General features: G+C 43.6%; 2 protein-coding genes and 1 long non-coding RNA gene across 4 annotated transcripts; 1 reads left to right on the top strand and 2 right to left on the bottom strand.

Annotated features, from left to right (window-relative positions):
- Positions 1–1068: 1068 nt before the first annotated feature.
- On the top strand, positions 1069–11097 carry cdh17 (cadherin 17, LI cadherin (liver-intestine)). 2 transcript variants are annotated; one of them, XM_047599581.1, is made up of 19 exons: positions 1069–1167; positions 2648–2704; positions 3195–3290; positions 3696–3833; positions 3922–4060; positions 4508–4666; positions 5017–5169; positions 5639–5844; positions 5950–6081; positions 6170–6320; positions 6921–7127; positions 7205–7281; positions 7357–7545; positions 7667–7911; positions 8985–9115; positions 9295–9519; positions 9609–9719; positions 10063–10176; positions 10288–11097. In XM_047599581.1, the coding sequence occupies exons 2-19, from the start codon at positions 2657–2659 to the stop codon at positions 10377–10379; spliced, it is 2613 nt and encodes an 870-aa protein (XP_047455537.1). In that variant the 5' UTR covers positions 1069–1167; positions 2648–2656; the 3' UTR covers positions 10380–11097. The 2 variants fall into 2 exon arrangements, with proteins under 2 accessions (XP_047455537.1, XP_047455536.1); XM_047599580.1 differs by lacking the exon at positions 1069–1167 and adding an exon at positions 2354–2465.
- Positions 11098–14030: 2933 nt separating this feature from the next.
- Positions 14031–22362, bottom strand: pdp1 (pyruvate dehydrogenase phosphatase catalytic subunit 1). The gene is made up of 9 exons (XM_047598874.1): positions 22249–22362; positions 20202–20500; positions 19769–19936; positions 19278–19489; positions 18723–18804; positions 17767–17861; positions 17500–17668; positions 17198–17416; positions 14031–15961 (listed from the first exon to the last, which is right to left on the bottom strand). Exons 2-9 carry the CDS (start codon positions 20451–20453, stop codon positions 15581–15583), a joined length of 1578 nt encoding a protein of 525 aa, XP_047454830.1. The 5' UTR covers positions 20454–20500; positions 22249–22362; the 3' UTR covers positions 14031–15580.
- Positions 22363–23254: 892 nt separating this feature from the next.
- On the bottom strand, positions 23255–25048 carry LOC125016323. The gene is made up of 3 exons (XR_007113675.1): positions 24923–25048; positions 24146–24287; positions 23255–24023 (listed from the first exon to the last, which is right to left on the bottom strand). It is a non-coding gene; the product is annotated as an uncharacterized LOC125016323 (long non-coding RNA).
- Between the last annotated feature and the right edge of the window lie 429 nt (positions 25049–25477).

Genomic DNA, 25477 nt, shown 5'->3' on the forward strand with positions numbered 1-25477 from the left:
ACGCTACGCTAACACTGCCTTGTGCGAGGCTGGTGCAAGTGCAAGGGGATGTAACACTGTATTTATCAGTTTTTATTATTTCATGAAGCAAAACATCATAAACAACATTACAAATCATGAATCATATCAATGGGAAAAAGAGGGGATCTAAACCTCCTGTTCTCCGTGAGTCCGCAGAGCTAAAGCTAGAGCTAAAGCTAGAGCTAAAGGGACCTTAACTTTCATTTGACACGAGTGACATTTCCTCTCTTCATTCGTTTTCAGTTTTCTGTTTCTAGTTGAGTAAGAGCCAACAGGGGGACAAATGACACCGTATCCTCTTCTATTCTGTCTTATATTTGACGATGTGCTACCTTGTGTCTCTCATGTGTCCTCACTTTTTTTGCGGCCCTCGCGCCGGGTGCTAACAATCCTGCAGGATTGTGACTTCCATTGTCGACTGGTTTTGGGAAGGGAGCGTATGATTTTTTTGCTTCACACAACTGATCGTCACACGTTTCTGACATTTGCTGATGTGGGGAACTTCACGAGCTGCTCCCATTGCAGCTGATTCACCCGGATGACCTCGAAGGACGCATGCTTATGAGTCAATGGACTGTCAGAGCAATCTGTTGGTGCTATTGTCTACACACACAGCTCCTTATCAGACACCACAACTAATGGAAAATCCGTCAGGGAGCAGAGCAGAGGTCAAAGTCCGGGGGGATATTAGAAACTTAAACAGCAAATTTCTAACCCTCTTTCTAACCCTCTCCGTTGCTAGATGATATCCTCTTTCGCTCTCCTTTTTGTTTTCCACAGTTCACCCACATACTGTTGATTAAATATGAATTTAATCCTTTTAGATTTCCTCAGCCGCTTTGTTTTTTTTTTGTCACCACACAGAAACGTTTGCATTTTGATGTGTATTCAGTGACTAATATTAAATAACAATAGTTTTGTCCTTTATACGACTTTAGGTATCATTGTTCTGCTCTTCCTGTCTCCGTCTCTCTTGATAGCTACTTCCCCATTGGCCGGCTCAGCACGAGGGCTGGGTGATTAGACAATCATTAGATCCAATAAAACATTGGTGGTTAGCTCTGGGTTAACGTTTGACCAGACAGGATGCAGCTGCCCAGTTCACTCTGAAGTCGGACGAGTGTCTCACTCGATCTCTCCAAGAAGGTAAGACGCCTCGCTCTCCTGTCTCTCACTTCGGGCCTTTGTTGAACTTTAGTGGAATATTTTTCAAATGTGCGTTAGAAACGAACTGCGCTGCCTGTGTTAGTCTTCATAGACAGGGGGATGAATTTGCCAGGTGTAGTCATGTTATTAGAGGAGTGCTGTGATCTTGACTTGACTTTGGCAGGGCCTTAGTTTGAGGAGTGTCCGTCTACTGACTCGTTCCTCTTCTTCTTCTTGTTTGTGGCGCCCTGGGCTGTTCTCAACCCAAATCTGGCTATTTGAGAGAAAATCTTCTGCACAGGAAACATATGTTGGCATCATTGCTGCTGAAACTCAGTCTGATAGAGGTCATCCAGGATGAAGAGACGGCCTGTAGGGGCCACGTTGTTTCCAGTTCTCCCAGTTGAATCCTGACTTAAACACGTACAATAAATTATTTCCTCACAGGAAGTCAGCTCAGATCGTTGAAGGTTGAAGTCCAGAAATGCATAACGCCAGCAGTGACAGGGCTTGTCAGGTGAAATATGCGCCAGTCATGTGGGCAGACATGGAGTGAAGGGTGTTTGCAGAGTCACTGGCAAAGTTCAGAAAAATAATCCAGTAACGCACAATGACTTGTAATAAGTTGAGCCAGTCGACTCAGGTGACATTAAAAGTGTGTGTGCTGCAAAAAAAGGTCATTAGGCGTGACTCAATGTCACCTTCACTTGACTGGTTGACTTCACCCTTCTCTTTCACAGGCACATTACAAGTCCAGGAACCATTCTTGTCTTAATTTAGCAATACGTATCTGATATATTTAACTGATTATATCTGTTTTCATATGTCAATCCCATTACTGTTAATGCTAACAATGCCATGCATTCTTTAGGTTAACTGCACTGTGCTTTAGATGTTATGTTAAAATTGTCCATTTGGTGCGTTGTTTGACAGATGGAGTAAACCTGATAAAGATTATTTGTTCCAAATGACAAGTCATTCTCAAATCACACACCAGCGCACAATCAAAGCTTTTGTGCAATTCCAGTAATAAAGTCCCTGTAGTTACAAACCTCACAATGACCTTTGAGTACCTGCGCTTATAATCACGCCCACGTCGAGTTACATCAAGAAGGAAAGTTTAGGCTGAAAGAAGTGTGGCAGTGAAGTGAAACCGTTTTATTTTCTGGAGTCATTTCTCCCCCAGGCGGGAGGTTCACCTGGTCGTGAAGGTGGAGTCACACACAATTACTGTGAGGTCCCATTCAGCTCAGAGTGTGGTGCCTCAGAGACACGGCGGTCACATGCGCGCATTCAAGGTCACGTTTTCTCCGAGACGCTGTTTGTGAATCTGTAACACACTGTGATGAAAACTGGGGTTTAATTGTTTCCAGATGGACGTGTCGATCATTCTCTTTTTCTCCCTCTTCTCGTTTAAAGTCCTCCGACATGTATTATAACTCTTATCTCCGTGTCTCCTCCTCTTTCTCGTCCTCCACAGCCTGTCATAATGACACCCATGGTACATCTGTTGTTGCTCCCATTCCTGCTCAGCATTGTGAGTACATAACACTGCCAACTGCTGCCGCTGTCCTTAGATACATATTCATGATAGACGTGCAGTCCTGTCAAAAGATCTGTGAAACAGCGACTGTAGATTCATGTCTAGATTGTTATTCTCATGCAGTTTTTCCAGCAAATTTTCAGAAGTGAAGGAGATTATTATTTTTTTATTAGAACATGCTGTCTGCAGGGTTAGAGGAAACGTCTGTGGTAACTTATTTAAATGGCCGGAAGTGCACATGAAGGGTTACTAACCTGAGCGGCCGCAGACTTTGCTCCCTGCTCCCGTAGAGTGAACAACAAAAGAAGAAGGATTTGCCATTGTGATGTAATTTTGGCTCAATATATAACTGTGAAAAAACAAACACCATTGGTACTTGCCTACGCTCAGCTGAGACGCAGCGCTAGCTACAGAGGAAAGCTAACTTTACCTTAACCTGTACTGTATTTTTTGACCTTTGACCTCTGTGCCTGTGCTTTGTCAGACTTGTGCAAAGGATCTGGAGGAGAAGAAAGGCCCGTTTGAGAACACAGTGCTGGAGGTGCCCGAGGGGACGGTTGTCCCTTATGCTATTCATCAGGTATTGCTCACATGGTAGCAGTGGAAAAGTAGCAAAGAAATGTACTCTGTTACTGTACATAAGTATATCCATTAAATACTAGACCGAAGCATCTTCACTGGCTTTGTATAAAATAGTTAAAACCAGCTGCGTTGATGCATTGATATCACGTGTCAGTCACATGGGTCAGGTACACTACTCTTTTCTTAAGTGAAGGTTTTGAGTATTTCATTCACAGCTACTATGTCAGCTAAAAGGATATACTGTGCACAGAGAATAAAGGATTTCATGATGTCTGGTCATGTCAGCCTCATTTTATAAATCTTTTCCCTTTTCCTTTTTCCATATCAAATTCAAAATTTGCAAGGCTGTAAATGAATGTGCTACTCTGATGTTCTCCCTTTCGTTCCATCTTTTACTCCATAGTTTCTGGTGACAGATGCAGCAGTTCATGGTTTCAGGCTGAGCGGAGAAGGTAGTGAGGACATTGAGATCTCAAAGGATGGGTGGCTCTTCCTGGAAAAGGCCCTGGACTGGTCCATACGTAACCATTACATTTTCCAGGTAATACTAGTCTGTCTTATAAACACACAGGAAATTGTACTCGCAACCCGTATTCACGTATTCTTGTGTGTGAACTGCAATCAATCAGGTGGAGGCATTGGGAGATGATGATGCAGTCGTGCTCGGCCCAATTATTGTGACCATTAATGTTGTGGACATCAACAACAACGCTCCACGCTTCAACCAGACCGTCTACACAGCCATAGTTCGCGAAAAGAATCCGGCAGGTGTGTGCTATAAAAGGTCTTCAATAAGAGGTGGAGGGAAAAAAAAGAAAACTTAACAGCAGATAAGAGGAGCGCTCACTTACAGTCAGTCAGTCTTTCTTTCTTTTTTTGAGGCCAGTTTCTCTTTTTAGGAGCCATTTGCTCCCTAAAACATGCGACCTGTTTCCTAAAATAAGTTCACTTGGCTTTGATGGGAGTGATTTTTCAAAGCAGTGAAGATATTTTGTATTAAATTAAATTTCAAGGTTTCTGTGTGGCAGACAGCTCAAGAAAGAATTATATATATTAAGTTTTAGAATTAAGTCTTAAGCATGCAGAAGGCCCTTTGTGCGTCTTTAAGATGATCTTGAAGTTATTCCTGACTAATTATCCTCTATACTTCTCACTGTGTCAGACTTTAACATCATTTTTTTTTTGTTGTTTTTTTTTTTTGGTCTGTGGTTCCAGGTGTCTCATTTACCCAAGTTTTTGCAACGGATGAGGACGACCCAGACTCACCCAACGCTCGTCTGCATTACAGTCTGGTCACCCAGATCCCCAACTCAAACAACATCCTCCTGTTCCAGGTCAACCCCAACACCGGAGAGATCTCCACCACAAGAGAAGGTGACGCGCTCTATCGAACGCACCTGTGTGAAGCCAGACGCAGAGGCACAGAATTAAGTGCAGCGTCCGTGGGAAACTCTATAATCTGTCCATCCCTGCCCGCAGTTTGACAGTACAGCGCCAGTGTAAATCCAGATTACACAGCTCATCTCGCGTGCCCAAGATTAAAGCTGATCGTGGGCAGACAGCTAAATGGGGCGCGTGATGTTGATCACAGATTAACTTGAGTCTGTGTGTGACTCTGTGAATGAGTGTGTTTATCTTGTCGACCCCCTCGTGCCTGCAGAAACGTGTGGGACAATTGTTAGTGACACGCAATGTGTGTGTGTGTGTGTGTGTTCTTTTAACAGGGCAACAGTTGCTGAAGGCCAGAGAGGGGATCCAGTATAGCAGGGGAGAAGATCGCACCACCGAGACTCTGGAGAGGAAGTTCAGTGAATACTGTGCACCAACGAAGGTCCCCTATAACCAAAACCCCTTCTTCACCTGTGTGCAGAGAGCAGGTTTGTTTCCAGAGGAGTGTATAAAACCAACTATTCATAGCCCACCGTCAACACGTGCAGATGGTTGAAAAATGCAAGCAAGAAGCCAACGGCAGAGAGCTAAAAACTATTTCCACGAGAAAAGTTTCAAGAAACGTGATTGTGATAATGATGGTGTAAACACATCTGCCACGTGTGTTTCGAAAATATTTCAAGTCCTGCCAATCCAGGGATTTGTGCTCTCTCTGTGACTGCGATGGTTGCTGTAAATGTCAATGAACACAGGCTGTAATGAAGAAAGCAGCGATTAGCGCTGGCAGCTCTACGATTTATTGGGTGTTGGGTTGATGAGTTACGCCAGGGAGATTGATTAAACCGAGTCCACGTGACTCGGCTGTTCAAAGTCAGAAAGAAGGTTCAGGCCCAGACAATTATTTGTTGGCTGCGCAGTGGTTCTAATTCCTATCTATTTAATCCCCTGTGGTTTCAGAGATGAGGAGGCAGAACTTGGACCCTCTGGAAGATCCAGACTTCACCCTGTTTCTGCGGGTGCAGGACCTGGGGGGAGATTCAGAGACCGCGCTGAGTGGAACCAGCAGAGTGAACATCGTTGTCCAGCAAAACCTGTGGAACAACCCTGGACCGTTAAAAATTAAAGAGAACCTAAAGGGAACATACCCTATGGTTATTGCAAAGGTGTGACGGGATCCGTACGGCCAAATATGCACCCTCACTACACCCACTCTACATCCAGGTTTAACCATCCTACTCTGACCTCTCCCCTTCTCTCTCTGTGTCTAGGTCCAGTCTAACGACCCCCACGCCATTTACTCACTACTGCAGAAAGAGCGAGAACCGAAATTTCCTTTCCAGATCAGAGACAATGGAGAAATAGTGCTGACAGAGGCGCTGGACAGGGAAGACAAGGACATGGTAGATAACACACTTGCAGTTTTCTCAATAAATCACCCATGGAAACAAATGCTACCTGTTCTTGAACTTGAACTCATTCTGCTTTTAGTACATCCTGGTGGTGCTAGCCAAGGATGTCCACGACAAAGAGGTGGATCCCCCTATGGAGATTCAAGTCCTGGTGGAGGATGAAAACGACAACGAACCAGTGTGTGAACATGAAGAGTCTGTGTTTGAGGTTCAGGAGGATGAGGAGCTAGGTAAGAGTGAGCTACATGTAGCAAGGATGGATATGCAAGCGTCTCGTCTGTGCTTCTTCTGTTTGGGTTTCCTTTATTTTCTCTTTTTCTAGCCTCAACATTGCAATAAGCAATCAGAGGACACGGCTGGACATATAGTACCGTTGATTCATTCTTTAAGAGAACCTTATATTGTGATATATTGTGTTCACAAAACACATTTAAATTATCTGAAGAATGTTTTAATTGTATGACATCCTCTACATATATTATACTTATATATTAATAGATATAGTAGAGGGCGTACACTAGTAAACTTAGACGTTAAATTATGAGCACACTCTGAATAGTATGAGAGTTGGGGATTTTCTAAAGAAACCATTGATGTATGGATTAGAACAACTGACCTAACCACCCTAAATCTTTCTTTCTAATCACTACTCCACAGCTAGGCGATATTCACTGCCACATTGATTGCAGAATAAAATCATTGTTCATTGTTTTTTCAAAAAAAAAAGCTGCTACAACGTTACATCTTGTCTTAAAAACTGTTTCAGTGTTAAAAAGCTTCATAGGTTGTTCTCGTTCTGAACAATTTTTTTCTGGTTCTTGTTATCCCAGGCTCCCGCATAGGACAGCTGTTGGCCCACGACGCTGATGAGGAGGGGACGTTACATTCAAAGCTGACCTACACCATCGAATCCGAAACTCCTGCCCTCGCATCCAAGACCTTCTCCATCGATGACACTGGATTAATTCAGTCGTTGCGCTTGCTGCGACGAAAGGAGCAACAGGTCTACAACCTCGTTGTGAAAGTCAGCGATTCAGGTAACGTACATAGAGACATGGGAACACGTCTGCGGGCAGAGTGTAGGGTGAAGTGACTCATGACTTACCGTTCACAGACTTCAGCACGAACTGTAAGGTCCTCATCAAGGTCATCGATGTCAACAACGAGATGCCCGTGTTTGAGAAGAACAATGTAAGTATACATTAGACCCACGGTCATATCTCTCATGCTGTTTGGCTGATTACTGCTGTGTGTCTGTGTGTATAGTATGGGAGGTACACTGTGGCAGAGGACACTCCTGTGGGACACACAGTGCTGAATATCAGCGCGTCGGATGCTGACGACCCAGCCAGCGGCAGCTCCTTCATCCAGTTCATCATCTCTGCTGGTAACGAGGGTGGAGTGTTTGCTGTGATCACTGACGGCAAAGGTATCGGTTCCCTGGTCATAGCTAAGGTACAGTATCTTAGTATATCTGAATCTCCAGCAAAATTACTACAGCAAATTACTGTATGAATTTAGAGAACATCAATCTGTGACCAGTCGATTCTTCTAACCCGCTTCTCTCTCATGACAGCCTCTGGACTTTGAGACCACTGAGACCTTCAACCTCCAGATTGATGCCCGCAACCCAGAGCCTCTGATGAAAGGTTTGGAGTACGGCTCAGAGTCCACCGCCATCGTCTCTGTGTCTGTCACCGACGTGGACGAACTCCCCAAGTTCAGCCAGAAAGATTTAGAGATCACTGTGCCTGAAAACACCATCAAGGGAACCGCGCTGCTCACTGTGGAGGCGGCGGACCCAGAGGGCAAAGAGATCAAGTAAATACGCAGCAGCATCTTCTCACGTTCTCCTTAAGATCACTTCACTTTAAATTTACTCATATAGCGCCAATAGTGACACAAATTGTCTCAAGGCGCTTTACAAAAGCTGTCCTGAAACCTCCAGAGCAAGCCTGAAGATGATGGTGGCAAGGAAAAACAGAGAGAAACAAGACATGTCAAAGAAACATTGAGCTGAAGGAAACACGTTGAATCTAATAATGCAAGACATAGCTCATGGCCTTATGTGACAGTCTGAGAGTATAAGAGGGGCAGGGTGGAGAATTGTTCATCCAGATAGGAGACGATAACTGCATTAGACCATCAAGACTGGGCCAGTTCATGAGACCACGGCAGCAGATGTAGTTTGGGTCAGATATACAGCACTCCAGGCCTGACACCCTCACAGGAAGATGGAGGGGATCGGAGGGGAAGGGAGGGTATAGAAAATAAATTATAAGAGATTAGAGGACAGGAGCTTGGTGCCAGAGAAGATAGAGTAGAGGACATGTCCTCAGTGCATCGTCTTCCAGCACCCTAGGCCTACAGCAGCATAACTAAGGGAAGGTTAAGTCCAGCCCTAAATATAAGCTTTGTCAAAAAGGAAAGTCTTAAGCCTGACCTTAAAAGTCTGCTGATATTTTGTGAGATCTCACTAAAAGAGCAACAGCAGCAATGAACGGACCCTTCTAAGTACCACAATTGACATCACATCTGAAAAATGCCTGTTCCTCTGTGCATACAGTCATAAACCTCCAGTACTTTATACATTATATCTAATAATTATATAAGTTGAGACATTCTAACAAGATGTACTGTATGAAAGAAGACTGTTGACGCAGCACAAGCTTTCATGGCTGAGGCATCGTTCCACCAGATCAGCACTGATCTCCTGGCTGTTAGTTGGTGTTTTGTCTGCTGGGCCCAACACGTGTTGCTAAAAAAGTATTGATTTAAAAGAGCATTGATTTGTTTTGTTTCCACTGGCCACCACCTCAGTGTGTGCGCACTGACGATATCTGCGATTTTCTAGCTGATTCTTTGGTGACCGATGGTCTCGTGTTTGTGTACAGCTACAAGATGGAGGGTGACGAAAAAGACTGGCTGGAGATCGACTCTGCCACGGGACAGATCAAGACCAAAAAAGCCCTGGACAGAGAGGAACTGGAGGCTTTTGATGTCACTGTCACGGCCTTTGAGAAGGGTGAGTGACGCAGTGTTGCATGATTATATAGGAATCTGAGAATACTTTCACACAAAACACTGTTACACGTGGAACTGAAAACAACGCTGAAGTGGACTCATTACCTTTCTCTAGCATTCACAAACAAACTGGTCTTGAGTCGGACCATTTTTTTCATACTCTCTGACTTCTCTCTTAAGAAAACCCGGAGAAATCGAGTGAGCAAGTTGTGCACGTGAGGCTGCTGGATGTGAACGACAACTACCCCAAACTGACCGAGTCACAGGCCTTCATCTGCATGCAGAATCCCAAACCCATCATCCTAAAGGCCAAAGATGGAGACAGCGACCCCTTCTCAGCGCCGTTCAATTTTACCTTCGACAATGACAAGAAATCAGCCAACTGGCAGCTGAAGACAGCTAGCGGTACATCACGCTCATACAATGACACACATAAATATCGGAACATGCAGAGACGCACGTTTCTACATTTCTTGTTTCTCTTTATCATGCAGAGACAACAGCGCAACTGATCTTGAAGAAAAAGCCAACTGAAGAGAAAAACGTAACATTTAACATTAATATTAAAGACAATGCTGGCATGGGAGTCACACATATGTTTCATGGTGAGTCAATTAAATATGTTGGGCTTAAGGGGTGTGTCTGGATATGTCCTCAGTGTCAAGTGAACCAAACTGTAACTAAAGCCTGGTGTATGCTCTCCTCCAGTCCTGATGTAAATATTGACCAGTAGTTGAGGTAAAGAGACAGATATTTGCCACAGGAGCCTGTAGAGACCATGACCGAGCTAAAAGTAACCAAATGTTGGACTCAGCTTGATGCTGATGCTGCTAGTGATGTGTCAGAGTTGTCTTTACAGATTGCTTCTAGGACCTCAGACAAAAAGTCAGGTATTGTACGTTTAAACGTTGTCCTACCTCTAACACGTGTCTCCCCTCTCTGCGTCAGTGATGCTGTGTAACTGCACACAGCTGGGTCACTGCTACATGGCGCCAGACACACCTTCAAAGTTGGGAATGGCAGGCACCGTCGGGATCTTTGCAGGCATTATTGGATTCTGCCGTAAGTCTGATGGATGACTCGCACGTGAATCCATTGAAACTGTGCTGTCGCCGTGCAGCTTTATGTGTTGACTGCATTTTGACGTCTGTTTCGTATCTTCTCTCGTTGCAGTTATCCTCTTCGTCATAGTGATCAAACGCATAAACAAAGGGAACAAGAAGAGGAAAGCCCTGGGTGGAGAAGAAGAGAGGAACATGATGTAGAGGCACACATACGTGGATAGAGAATGCTTGTCAAGTCAGTTTTATTTATATACCCCCAACATATCAAATTACAAATACGCCTCAGGGGCCTTTTCTGTATTTGTGGAAACAAACATTAACGTAATGCATTCACTGCACTCTGACTGGAACATTAACCCTAAAACCAAGTCTTAATCACTGGGCCATTTTTGGTGCTTTTTCTATGCTTAAACAGAGACTATGGATGCTCATAAGACCCTGTTTTGTTTTTCTGTTGATCAACGAGTATTCTCCCTGTCAATTAAAGCTATAAAAATTTCTTAATGAGTAGTGAATAAAACCTTAAGGATTCTTTATTGAGGACAGCGAGGACTGCATTTTCCCAGGCCTAAAACTCAAGACATGCACATTTACTTTAGCTTATTTTATTTCATTTTCAAGACAGAGCTGGGCTTGATTAATGGGTGGTGTGCATACTTAATTAAACTCGTAGGTGGTCCCATGCTAATCATGCATTTATGCAGCTAGTTGACTTAATTTATTAAGTATCATTCCCACGTTCTGGTTGTTTCATTAGCGGTTTCCTGGTCTTCTGTGATTCAGTTAATTTTCTTTGGCCCGGAGCTTGTTCTAATGGTCTCTCGGCTGTGAATGAGTTGTAATGTCAAGCGACATCCTGTTATGAGCAGATGCTCATTTGCTGCCCTGTTTGACAATAAAGAAAGAAACTGGGAACCACTCTGGGGTTTGCATCACTGTCGTGTGTCTGTGTGGATGCGCGTGCATGTCGGGACCGACCCGTGTCGGTGCAGGTTGTGGGTGACGTGAGGCAGCTGAATGTACACAACTTCTTTCCACTGTCTCTTTCTTGCTTTGGATTTCTCGCTAACATTTATGTTCGGCGCTGTCACATCCATCCTCCCTCCTCCTCCCCCTCCTCCTCCTCATCTTCCCTGCTGGCGTGTCACCGAGCCGTCAAGGCCACGGCGCTGCTGCAGAGAGTAATTTTCTGAGTCATCTCTCTGACAGTGGGAGACAGGCCGCAGATTGTTTGTGGTGCTGAAAGGAGGGTGGCATGATTGTGGGCTTTTATGCAGCACAAAGACTCCCCGACACAGACAACAAAAAAAAAAACACACACATGTGAGAGTGGGCGACACATGTGCCGCCGCGAACATGCGTCAAGTCATGTGCCAAGTTTGTGAGTTAGCGTGTGCGTTTCAAGATGAATCACCCGGCGGCCTGCCGCAGCACCCGAAAACACCAAACGATGACCCGTGTCAGAGGAGCGCACACAGCTACATCCTCATAATAATAAAACTCAACATGGAGCCTCGCCAGTGTTTATGTCTGCAATCTCTCTCAGGCCGTATCCCGGCAACACTTTCCACAACACCACACACAGAGAGCTGTGCTGAGGACTAGAGAGCCGGTGAGAGGAGTGAGCGGAGTTGAAAGATTGAAGGACGGAGTAGTACAGGAGGTGGAGGGGAGACAGGGAGAGTAAACTATGTGATGGATGAACGCCTCTGGAGATCAAACTTCACCATCACCACACAGGCACATGTTTTTGTCCCCGTGGTTCAGTCACCACAGTAGGAGGGAGACTTTTTTATCCTAATATAGAAGCACCGGTATCACCCTTCCCCATCAAAAACTGATTTCACTCCATGTATTGTATATTTATTTACTGGTGTTTATTGAAGATAACTATCAAGGCTGCCAGGCTGTGTCAGTATTATGTCCATTTACTGTTAGTGATTGTGCATATAAAGAAGTGACTAATCCAACTACCTGGAACACAACAAAGACCACATTTCTGGTGACAATGAATAGAAACATTGATGAATTATCATTAAACGATTCTGAGAAACCCAACAATTACATTTTTATACATGAAACTGAAGTAGTGTTTAGACTATTTATACCCACTGGATGTATGTTTCTCTGTTTTTCTGTATCTCCAAAGACACTACTAGACAGTCACAGTACTGAATAGTGAAGCCCACTTTAGAAATGAATGTAATCAATTCCTGATCTAAGCCTACAAACCAGAACTGCATAACATATTACAGCTTAAATTGCCTCCAGTGTTACCTTTAATTTACCTGGTAGTTGAGCCCTCACCTGTTGTCATACATTGGTGAGTCAGTTTGCCTAAGTGGGATGTTTTCTGCTACACACTCTGCCTCTTAATTCCCCAGAAAAGTGTAAATAAACTCTGCCAGAAAGTGTCACCCGTTCTACTTTGACAAACTAGTCCCGGAACAATAACTGTGCTTCAGTGGAAATGAGGCGTGAAACCAAAGTGTGATGCAGAGGTGTTAGTTTCCAGTAAACCGGGTGGATGTCGAGTAAACACTTTTATAGTGTTACTGGTGATCATGAAAGAGGCTTAAGACAGTTTGGGAGCCAACAGAAGTGACTCTATAGCTCCCTCTACTAGGAAAGAATGGAAAAGATCTTCTATTCAGACACTGAAACGTGCCAGATTATAGATAATAAAACCATTCTATTGGATTATTAAAAATCTCACATCAAGGTTTGAGTTATAGTGTAGCTGCAAGGTCATTATTTTATGATGTTTTTATTTTAACACCCAAAGAACAACTGGAGACATAGGAGAGTGACTTAGGAGAACGTGGTTCGTGTTTGGGTGAGCTGTTTTGTGTAGATGTATATTGAGTCTGCAAGAACAGAGATGAATAATCATATAAATATCATAAAGCCTGTGACTGCAATGATGAATACAGTGATAACAGTGATATCCATAATACTATGTAATGTAAGATTAGTGATACATAATCCAACATGAGAGTTGTAAATAATAAAATGTTAGTGAAATATAACAATGATGGGTCGTATGAATATAATAGTATCAGTAAAGAATCTGTGGCATGTACACATATATATTCCTCATCTAAGGTTAATGCTCTTATAAATAACTCTTTTAAAAGGCCACAGGGAGCAGAGAGCATTTCCACTCTCAGCAGATGTAACGGACATACTAAACTCACATTTACATAACCACATGAACTACGCATATGTGAAACATACTGCTGCTGAAAGCTTAGAGGGGCGAAGAGATAAAAAGAGCCAGAGGAAGCTCGACATGATTTTGTTAATTCGTTCATGCTGGTGTAAAAGTATCTAAATGTATTTATGATTTTTGGCCATTTTTGTTTTAATTTTGCTGATAACACGCCGATGTGTATTCATGTATAAAAAAAAACAACAAAACAAAACAAAAAAAAAGCTGTTGCATTAAAATGTCCAGTTGATGGCACTATTTTAATATCAGTTCAGTTTGAAGCTTGGCCGTCTGGTGCTGCAGCATCATCTAGTGGCGTTGAATGAACTGCTGTGACACTGATCTGAAAGAGAAGTTCAAAGTGTAGTGTCACTGCCCCTGTAAAACATGTCGCCTATGAACATCTCTGCTTTCTAACTACATTTTGTTCTTTTCCTGTTTTCCTTGAATTACTGGATCATGTGTACCCGGTGCCGACAGCTGCCTCCATGTTGGCTAAAGCTGCAGTGACGCTACATATTGCAACCTGAGACACGCTGGCCTTGCAGGTATTTGAAGGTTAGTCCTGCTGCATTCAGGGGTGTGTCTGCGTGTTCACCTGCCAGCCCGTACGAACGTAAAGACAAAAAACTTCTCCAGGATCTGCGTATCCAGCGTTTTATTAAACAGCTCCATATACAAAACGTAACACACATAACTTACAATTTATACATCCGACAGTAAAGACGTGTAACATATTGCCGAAGCTGAATAAATAAGGTTAGATATTCAAACAGCTTCTTTCAAATGTACATTCTGCTCATTCGTGTGGGCCTGGTTGCATTCAAACACACAGCCCTGTGATTCATGGGTAAGCGGAGAGCATCTGCAGGAGTGGTCTGCTTTCACAACCGGAGTCGTGAGTAATAAAATCCCGACGACTGCTATTGACGTCTCCTGTGGATGCCGTTTGGAGAAGAAGCTACGTTCAACTTTAGTCAGAGGTTCATCAACGGACACACTCGGTTATAATCCACCACCGTCTATTTAGCCTAAATAGTGTTGTAATATACATGGAAAATGGAGAGCAATATTAAGTACTTTTTCAAGCAGTGCTGAAGTGATAATGTCACAGAAAAGCCTGTAGACTATACGAGTCTACCTGTAGTGTTGCACAGGTCACGTTGTCTTGGTAAAGACAAAGTGCTGTGTGTTAGTCTTTTAGTCCGTGCTCTGGCTCGCTGGATTTGGGATAAAACATTTCTTTTATATAAAAAGAATTAAGTCTGATTTTAAGGCCTCAAACCACCTACCTACATTTTCTGTTTAATAGAATATATATACATATATATATATATATATATATTTTTTTTTTTTACTTCAAGCTTTAAATTTACAATATTTACACCTACATTATATGAGTACTCAGTTGTCCAATCAATATGAATGTGTGAAACTCAAAATCAGCAATCCAGAGAGCCAGAGTAGAGGAAAAAAACATAAAACAAAAACAAAACACTGCTTCAGACAGCCGTGTGAATGCAGACAAAAGCATTCATGTCCAGACAGTACTAAGAACGTCTCACACAATGACCCACACAATAAGAGGTAAGAACAGGTAGATGCAACAGTCAGGAGTAAAATCTAGAGTCTCTTGGAAGCAGGAAGTGTTAAAGGTTGTGTCTGGGATGTAACGGGAACGCGAGCGGCAGCACAGGAACAAAGCGTGCTGCTTCAGTGGCGCAGCCCGGTTAAAGTCCACTTCAGGAAAGCTGGCGTTCGGAGTCAGAGCCGTCACACGGGGCCTCTTTACTCGTTTAAAGCCGCCACCTTCACTTTCTTTGGAAATTTCTACAACTCCAGCCCCAGCTGGGCCTCTCAGCAGACGAGGAGGTCGAACGTTTTGGCACTGAAGTCAGTCCGTAACGGCGTCTTATCAGTCTGGCAGAGAAGAGCGACGGTGGACAATACTGGTAGTATAAATAATATGCTGTAGAAGAACAAGTTTTACCTTAGAAGAAAGAAAGATTTTCTGTAACACTGCATACAAACGTACAAATTCTTCACATAAATAGAGTTAAAACAAAGAGCTGCTGGACAGATATATTCTTAATATGGCCTGTTTCTCCACTGTGTGCTTACATGTAGAAACCTACAATACACAGTCAGGGAAGTGTGTGTGCTGTCATCAGTTGAATGGCTTCTGGTCAGCTCAGGACTGTCCCTCCTGCCTCTGTGCTCCGATCACGTGAGGGTTGAACTGAGTGATGATGATGGTGATGTCGTCGCGGTACATGCGAGCCAGCTCCTCGGGCAGCGACAGCATCTTGGAAAGCCTCTCGTGGTCCACGGTGCCGAACTCGTTGTTCCCCACCGCGTGGCGCATCAGGTGGGTGGCCGAGTTCTGGTCCTCGAAGGCCGAAGACACGCGGGCCTTTCTCTCCGCGAGCAGCCCCTGCATCTGCCCCAGCGTCACCTTGTAGCCCCCGACTGTAAGCGGCTGGCGCTGGTGCACCCCCGTTAAATACTCCCCCACGATGCGCACCACTTCCTGTCTGTGGAGCGTCTCCCAGAGGCCGTCAGAGCCGATCACCTGTCGACAGAGACGGAGAGTTACAGGCACGTTATAGTACGATCAGATGTGTGAAGCTCACTGAAGCCGGACTGCTTCAACAGGAAGTCAATACTAAACAATCCTGCTAGAGATGGATTACGAAATAGTGGCTCGTTCCTCACATCAACAGCCACTGATTGAAAATGTCAACAAAAACATATGTTAAAAAACTATTGTTTACCATTATTTAAACTCAGAGGCGAGATGATTCTCCTAAAGGTCTTTCTTACATATTGTTCTGTTTTTAATTTTAAAAATGACTCATCCAACTCTTTGTCTCTGGGTACAAAGGTGCATGTGGAGGATGAATGTCTCCTTTGATGGGTGTTAATGACACAAACATCAGGATGAACATTTATGAGTCCTCGAGATGAATTAGCTATGACTCATGAGGTCTATTGACAGGTGTCTTTAGCCGGCGCATTAACATGTTCAAAGTGAAAATGAGACATCAGATTCACGCTGTGTCTCGGCGTAGTCGTCGCACTGTATAGAATAGAAATGTCCACGTTTCTGACACTTGAATCAGCGCCAGTGTCAATCAGAGGTTTAATAACAATGTGGCCGTCATCTTCCTGCAGAAGTAGCTGCTACATTGTTGAAAGGATTTGCACACAAGTGTAAATGGAGAGGTCTAACTTGTGTCTCCAGAACAGCTGTGACTCATCAGAGGATGGACGTGGGCCTTCTGAGGGCGTCCTGAGGTGTCTGGTAACCGAAGGTTGTTAGCGGGGGACTTTGGGCCCTATGGGTTGAGGGGAGGGGCGTCTGTGGATCATCCCACAGATACTTGAATCTGGAGGCCAGGTCAACACCTTGTGCTGTTCTTCGTGCTTTTTGAGTTGTTCCTGAACCGTTTTTGTGTGTGTGTCTGTGTCAGGCTGCATCCTGCTGGGGATGTCTGCTGCCATCAAGGAGTGTCATTGCTATGGGGTGGAGGTGTCTGGTCTGGTCTAGTTGTGTTCAAAAGTTTCCCAGCAGAACACTGAATTGTTACAAGACCCTAAATGTTATTTACTCCTGATGTTGCGACAGATCTGGACTGAATGAGATGCACCAGCAATGGTCAGTGAATCTGAAGCCAGCAATTAGTGAAAGATTTTTTCCTTGCAGAGGCTAAGAAACATCTATCATAGTAATAACCAGGGCTCTTTGTTTCCTGATCAGAAATATACACGGGTTTGAAGGTGATAAAATAGCGGTGCTGCCTCTCACCAGGAAGCGGTCTTGTGGTCGCAGTTTGTGGTACGTGATCTCGGGCTCGGCGGTCAGGTACGGGGGCGTGTGGTAGTTCGGTGGGATGAACTTGGTTTGCTCGTTTTCGTGAAGCTGATCGGGCCCAGACTCCAACACGCGCTTCTGCAGCTCAATGCTCCACTTGAACTTCACATCCCCAAATGCACGGAACGGCATGAGCAGGCCGAGCAACCGGTCCTGATAGAGAGGACAGGAGAGCATTTAAACACACATTCCTGCTTTGATGATAACAACGCAGAGCAAATCAGCGGGTGCAGCACCTGGCGTATGACAGTCTTCCTCTCTGACTGAGGGTGTTCGCCTCGTATCCTGGAGACCTCATCCTCATTCTGGGCGCAGTGGTCGTTGGAGAGTGTGTGAGCGCTGAATGAACCGTCCTCCTCCTGCACCCCCAACACCGCCCGAGCATCTCCTGCATTAGCTATGAAGCTGCAGGAACACAGAGGAGAACAATAGTTTACCTTCAAAGGAGTTTTCTATAAGCGTCTTGAGGTTAAGGTGCACTGTTATGTATCATTTCTGTGTACAGGTCTGATCCGTCGATGTGAGCGACGCAGGCTGTTGCTCCAGAGAAGGCCACTCTCAGAACCCAGTAGTGCAGATAAGCATTCGGGTCGCCAACCTGCATGTCGAAATAACAAGGATAAATAAAGGACATGGTATGTGGTTCATGTGACATGGAAAGGCACTGACACCTGAGCTCCTCTTTGAGCCATAAAAATTTAAATTTGGATGCTCGGATTTTTTGAGTCTTGGGACAGACTCAAGCTGATATCCAGTATTAATGTGTGAAGCAGAGCTCAAGTCTGGCACCTGGAAGGAAGCTCAGTGACTTGCAGTTGGATTCAGATTTAAATATCACTGACATTGGACTATGGACACAGCGACTAGACGCTGAATTCTTGACAATATCAGTTTACGTTTCAAGCGTGAGCTCCAAAAATGCGTCTTGTGTAACACCGTGCGCTGCCAAAGGCCAAGAACACCGTTATTTGAAACTTAAGCCCCGTCCACATAAGAAGTGATTCGCTCGTCACCCATCGCTTTATAGCTGATAGCTGCTCAGTAGTGGACACGCTCCAGGCTCTAGGTGACTAGCTAGTATATTTCCCACCCCAAATCTTTCAGGGTGAAACAAGCAGAACGTAAAAATGATTATTGTTAGTGTATGGATGGAGCTAACTCTTCTTGACATCTTTTTAAAAAGAAAATCTGGAGCATCTGGCCCACTCTCAGCATGGTGAACAAGGTGGTAGGAACCAAAATAGTGGACGGTGTTTCCTTGCGACAAACGTCAACTGAATCAATTGCTGCCTATGAGAACAGTTCAACTTTTTTTTTTTTTTTTTTTTAATTAGAATTCATTGGTCGAGTATCTTCCTGTGAGTCAAAATTAGATCCAACAGCTGGATGAAAAAGGACAAAATATATATTTATTACAACAATCGTATCTGGCAGACCCAGTCAAGGAGCAGGGCCTCACCTGAGCCTCCAGAGAAATGTCACTGTCCAGCCTCTTGAATGCATTCATCAGGGCCTCACGGGTTTCTGGAACCTCGCCCGGACTGGAAATAGAGAAGGAGCGCAGCGTGTGTAAAGATAAAGAGGAAGTCAGAGGTCAAGACGAGACACCAACAACAGAGATCTATTGGCAAAACAACAGACGGGCCGGTGTTGGTGTGGGCGGGTTGCCATAAGGTACAGATGAAGATATAATAAGAAATCATCAGGCCCAGTTTGAAGTGTTTGCCAAAGAAAAGGCCGTCAGGAAAATATACTAGTCCACTGAAACAGGATTATTGAACCTGTGTCTTGCTTTTGATGTAAAAGGCACAAGGAGAAACGCTACATTTATATTCATTCTACAGGTATATGACATGTGCACATAATAACTGAAGCAAGGGAAATGTTGCTAAGACCGACTGTTTTTATTACCAGTGTGTGAACTAACACAAACTGAATTGAAAAAAAACTGGCCACATTAAAATAGAAAACCAGACTTAGAGGTCAAACCTTTGCTGAGTTTTGCATTTCTCACCTGGTCAGATCTATTAATTCCTGCCAGTAAGTCCGCAGGCTGTTGAAGTAGAGGGTCTGAGCCTCCCTGCTGAAGTAGTCGTTGGGGTGTTTGTGCCACTGCAGGATGGGACTGAGGGCCCTGCCGGCCTCCACGGCTGCTTCAAGCTCACACAGAGTGTTGTGGGGCAGCAGTGACACAGCTATGTAGTAAAACAACCTCTCACTCAGCGCCTGCAGAGAAGAATTTTTAGAATTTCTACCTGTGTCAGAAAAACCCTATAACTGCAAGAATACACACAGTACACTATAATAACAATACATGATATATTGTGTTGGTGCAGCACACCTGAAACCAGACTCATGGACATACGCACAACAGGATTTTCTTTAATCTGGCTTCAGTGTGTAACTTTATCTCAGGTCACAGCTACTTGAAAATGTGTATTTTACACAGAACGCTTCAAAGAAAAAAGAAAAAAAAAGGTGAATAAATAACAGAGGCAGGTTTACCTGAGCGCAGGCACAGCCGGCGTGGCCGTCGAACACACCCAGCAGCATTCCTCGTGTCTGCAGGCATGTGGCTGCGCTGCGGCGATCTTCTATTGGCGCGTTGGCCGGAAGCTGATTACTTTCAAAGCCCATCACTGATGAGACATTTTTCCCATCAAACTCTGGCACCTGAAATCACAACGCAGACAAATGTTAAGATGAAGATTTAAATGTATAGATTAACGTTTTTTTTGGAGGAAGTTGCGGACTAGTGGTTAAATGAGTAGATTTAAGACTCTAAGGTCAGTGGTTCAAAATTCCTTTCATACACTAAAGTACCTTGAGCAAAGTGCCTAACCCCACAAACTCTGAGTGTGCTCACTACTCTCTGAAAGTTTTTTCCAGGAAAGGAATGTGATAATTATTATTATTAATATTAAAAGAGCCAACAAACCTTGAAGCTGTACTCGTTGGCTTTCAGAATGGAGTTGACCTGCGGCGGCGTGAGGTTGTAGCTGTGGAGTGCTGATGTTGTCCGGTAACTTCGTGATGGCTGGTGTCTCTGCCACACGTGGGGCGGCCGCCTTGAGGCGGGTCGGCGCGCGCCGGGCCCGAACTGAGTCGGGTGCTGTTGGCACGGAAAGACGCCGGAGGCGAACACCTTGGCACGGGGCAAACCCCTGAGCAGCTGAGACGTCACAGGCATGGCTGACGGTGCGCTGCAGGCACGCACTAACACTGATGTGTACACACCTATCAAAAGAGGCAGACAGAGCTCAGCCGGAAAAGAGCAGCAGCTGGAAAAAAGGTTGTGCTCATCAACGGGGAACAGAGTGTTCTCTTTGTGGACCATTAAGCTAACAATGCGCAATGCGCAGATTACGGGACAAAGACTTAAATCTGGGATGGACCGGCAGTAGAAACCCTCACCTGCAAAACCTGGAGTCCTGGTACATTAATCATCAGCCAATACGTACTAACACTTAACCAAAATAATTGGAGCTTAAAATATTGAACAATCTTTGCGGTTTGCATACAACAAAAAACTCATGTCTGTTGCCAACTTATTTTGCCTGTGAGCAATTTAGATGAAATCAAATCTAGGGTGTAATCATTAATTAACTGCCTTTTTGTACGACTGTATGTCTCTTTTTTGATTTCCTCATTGACAAAGAACACACAGGGCTAAAGAACGGGTGAAGGAAGAAGAGATCGGGGATGTGAAACATGGCACAGATTCGCTAACTGTAAATAATTGCTGTAATTTTAATTTACAACAGTGCAGCATTCTAAGCTTTCTCTATGTAGCACACGGACCAACAACATATAATTACGCAGTAACCACATTATTTATTTGTGACAACAAAAGAAAACAAATTAGAGCCTCCCTATACAATGCAATGATTGCACCAATTTCAAAGTTTCACCGCTTTCCTAAAACAGTTTCAAGGACTTAACGTTGTTGTATTTGTAAAAAAAAAAAACAAACAAACAAAAAAAAAACAAACAGAAACCACTTGCATTTGGGTATATTCCTGAAATAAAATGCTTGTTGCAAAATTCCTCTGATTCATTGATTTCCTCTGAACGCATACCTTGCTCAGAATCCCTGCCCACAGTGGAAATGTCACAACTAGGAGATATTAATGATCACTGTTTATGTGTCATAACTGCAGACAGGGACAGTATAGAGACTCACACTGACTTCAGTTTGCGTTCTCCTGAAGTCTTGGGTAAATGTGCGTAGGGAGATGGTGACTGGCTTGAGTTGCAACTCTGCACTCTGTGGCGCAAACCGTGTTAAAAATAACTTTGGCAGCAATTCCGTCCTGACATTTGGTTCCTGTGAAATGCTCTGACAGGTCACGACCTAGTGAACCAGATCTTGTTTGAGTGTCTCCAAATAATCTGTCCCCATTTCATAATTCAAGTATGTCTCCTTGTAGTGTACCATGTGAAGAAAAAGAAAAAACGCACACACGCACACGCGCGCGCGCTTGAATGACCGCTCCCGTTAAAACCTACGCCACCGTAAAGCGTTGCCCTTCATGTTAGCCACGACTGGGCACCGAGAAATCCTGTCAAACTGTGCATGAGTCACACCGAGACCACTGAGGGCCCGTCCCATCATTGAGCTCTACAAAACAAAGTTGCCATGTTTGTTGACATCACTAGCCTCTGTCTGCACCGCAGATCAAGCTGCCACAAAAACTACAACGCATACGACCAACCCAAGAGCGCTAAAACGGCGCTAACGTTAAAAAATTAAACAAACAATATCACACACGACACACGACTTAAAACCCAGGGAACGACAGAGCAGCAAAACCCCATGCTAATGTTAGCGAGGGGTGTCAGGGTTACACCCACCAACTATTGTCCAACTGGTTAATGTATGCTTACATAATATAAAGCTGCACGGAGTGAAAATCCTCCTAACTGGGCTGCATTTACACGCGTGGATGTGAAAATGCGACTGCAGAGCAAAAACGGAGACTTACCTCAGCCGATGGATGTGATGAAGTTACTAGAGTTCATGGCTAAAAGCCGACCCCTACGGTCTGTATCATGCGGCAGCGCCGCAGCGCAGGACGAGCGCTGATTGGTGGAGCTCTGACAGACGTGATGACGTCAGGTGTAGCCCACACGCAGGGCAGGCGTGTTAAAAAACCGGAGACGTTTAATCTTTGACATGAGATGAAGGTTATTAATAGACAATAATACTCTCTCTAATGTGCTATACGAAAAAGAGACACGATGCCTGAAGAGACCGAGTTACCCACTGTGGTCTGGAGATTATCTTATCTTAACTAGAACTACACATGATGAAACTGTCAATAAACTACAGAAGACCACATGCTACATTTGCGGTTATGGTACATTTTATAGTTATGCGTGAACCATTTAAATGAAAAGGGTTTATAGTCTTTTTTATGTCACAATATAAATGTTTTTTTATTCTTTTGTTTGTGAGGCTAAAATGTCCGTTTGGTCAAATTCATAAAACATTAAAAAATATAAGCAAAGTTCATAAAATAATCCACTGCGTCATTGTGACAGTCATTGCTCGTTATTAATATTGTCCCTAACAGACTAGTATACACAGAGGTGATAAAAATATTAAAAAACAGCTTTAACAGAAAAGATTTTTGTGTTAACATGTGAATTCCATGATCATCACTACAAATTTAGAAATGTAACTTTAAAATAAGACTCAAAACAAAGTTATTTTCATATCAGAGTATTTAATGAGCAAAAACAACAAACTATTTATGATCAATATGATACATCATAAAACAGCAGTGAATTGAGGCTTCTGAAAGGAAGACTTACAAAGCTGTGAACAGTAAACATCTTTGTGAGAAATGGCAGCAAACAGCACTGCCTCTATTAAACATTTAGCAATGAATTTCATATCAGGAGCCCTTCATCCACAAACGTCTTGTTGATGAGGTTCTTCCTCATAAAGAGAAATATATGTAACAAATGAGTGTTTTTTTTTTTTTTTAATGAACTTGGCACAGTAAAGAGAGGACACTGTACACACATACCAAATACTGATCAATTGCTGTACGTATGTAAGAACAGCACAAAGCTCTGGGCGTCCGAGGGCGAAGACACAGAATAACAAGTGTCAAAGATCATCAGTGTGGCCTCGTTTCCATAAAACAGCATATCACTGAAGGAGTGGGCCTCATCTGCAAAGAGTATCCAAACAAACATCAAACATACACACAGGGAGACACGTTGACAGAACACACAGAGCTGTCTAGGTCATGTTTGTTGCAGTTGTAAAATATACGTTCTTCTTGCCAGGTTCAAAGAACTCCGTCCCTATGACCTGCTCAAACATCAGTTTGTCCTTCACTATATAGTCCATGTCAGGGTTGGCCTGAGGTAAAAAAAAATACAACATGGGAGACAAAACCAAATGTGTGGTTTCAGTTTGCTTGTGTGAGCTTTCCTATGGCTATTTGTACTAACGTGGTCTGTATCCTAGGAAGTGGTTCGTGGAATGGGAGCCTTTGGGCTTTGTCTCAGATGGCTTGGCTGCAGATGAGTCCGTTAGCTCAAGGACAAGAGACAATGAATCATTGATGGAGTGGAAACTACTGTATTTTGTTTTCAATTTATAGAGGGACACACGTAACAGAAGTAAACACATACCTGACTGAATCCTGTATCCTGTCATATTGTGACCTCTGAATGGGTGGTTTGAATCGTGCTTATTCATTGGTGCAGACTGGAGTGGGTTCATGTTTTGGCTCACCAGTAGCTGAAACATAAAAGATTATAGTGAATTGAATAAAATGGTTGAATTATAACCTCTTAGGACAATGTTTGTACCTTGTATTGCAGAAAGTTCAGTACTGCAGAAAGAGGGAGATAATAACATACCTGCCAAGCTTTACACCAACATATGTTCAAAACTGGCCTAAATGATGGAGACACTGCACCTCCACATCAATGTCCTCTTCCAGCTGACTGTCTTAAGCAGGGAGTAGAGCACAGCCACCTCACCCATCACACCTAGAGCCATCTGAGCACACAAAGACACGAAAAGCTGATGCCATACACATTTCACTTTCTTCATTTCACATTTGCTTTACTTGAGCCTCACTCTGATCCATGTCAAACTCCACAGTGAAGAATATCTAGAAACAGATAAATGACTTTAATGCATTAACAACCATTGGTATTTGAGATAAAACGAAACAGCCATATAGTTATGCCTTTAGCAGGGACAATGCACAAAGCATGCAGATATAACTAGAAGCTCATTTTCATCTATATGCCCTGAGCACACGATGCACATGTTATTTTGAAAAATGGACACAGACAAAAAACTCACAGAACCCCATGTGAAAACACAAAATAACAAAAAAAAAAAAACAACAACACTAGTTTTCATCTTTTGACAATCTGAGCCCCATTAAAACCACATTTAGTGTCTCGGCAGTAACCACATGATCCTTCAGCAATCTTTTCAAACTATACTGAATGCTTAAAACTAATGCACTCTCTGTGATACTCAGTAGTGATAAAATACACCCAGTGGCCGCTGCCTTAAAGTTTTGTCCAAATGTGATCAAACAGAACTTAACTTAAAAGCTCCTCCTAGTGGCCATTCTACAGAGGCAAACGTGGCTTTTTTTTGGACGTGCGTGTACGTACATGTGGGTGCTGCTCACAGTCACAGTTTGATAGTCTTGACATCCGTGATGGCAACATCTGTGTAGGTCACAGCCATTAGAGGGTGAAATACGTTTCCTTCCTGTTCCAGAAACACACAAATTTGATAAATACCACCACTCATTTAAAAGGAAAAGGGATGTTTTTACTTCGTTTTTATCATGGTGGTGTGCACATAACTATGCTGGCTGCACGGATGACTTTAGGCACGGAAATGAGAGAACATCTTTGCTGTTGTCCATTGTAATGTTCCAGGTCCCATTAGGTCCATAAACACATCATAGAACAATAGTTGGGTACAAAACAGCTCGTGGACTGAAAGATCACATTGCCCACACATGCATCCACACACACATACAGAGCGTATAATGGGTATTGAAAGGGAATTTGTACATCTTCTCTGGTCTAAATGTAAATAAATGATGCACACACTTTCTTGGTGTATGTGTTCTTTCTGGTTTACAGTTCAAATTGTGGTATCATTCAATTAATAGGTCTAAGGTTTAACTTCCTGCCTGCTTGTAGCTGGTCCCTAGT

This window comes from Mugil cephalus, chromosome 11, assembly GCF_022458985.1.
Source record: "Mugil cephalus isolate CIBA_MC_2020 chromosome 11, CIBA_Mcephalus_1.1, whole genome shotgun sequence".
NCBI lineage: Eukaryota > Metazoa > Chordata > Actinopteri > Mugiliformes > Mugilidae > Mugil > Mugil cephalus.

What these genes read in the sequence shown, in the direction of transcription:
- cdh17 (XM_047599580.1), top strand. An exon ending in TCAGGAGGATGAGGAGCTAG is followed by an intron (nt 6,321 to 6,920) that starts GTAAGAGTGAGC and finishes TTGTTATCCCAG; the next exon opens with GCTCCCGCATAGGACAGCTG. An exon ending in CCGTGTTTGAGAAGAACAAT is followed by an intron (nt 7,282 to 7,356) that starts GTAAGTATACAT and finishes CTGTGTGTATAG; the next exon opens with TATGGGAGGTACACTGTGGC.
- pdp1 (XM_047598874.1), bottom strand. Translation starts at nt 20,453, where the DNA reads ATGCCTGTGACGTCTCAGCTGCTCAGGGGTTTGCCCCGTGCCAAGGTG. An exon ending in GAATTAATAGATCTGACCAG is followed by an intron (nt 18,805 to 19,277) that starts GTGAGAAATGCA and finishes CTCTATTTCCAG; the next exon opens with TCCGGGCGAGGTTCCAGAAA. An exon ending in GGAAGACTGTCATACGCCAG is followed by an intron (nt 17,417 to 17,499) that starts GTGCTGCACCCG and finishes CCTCTCTATCAG; the next exon opens with GACCGGTTGCTCGGCCTGCT.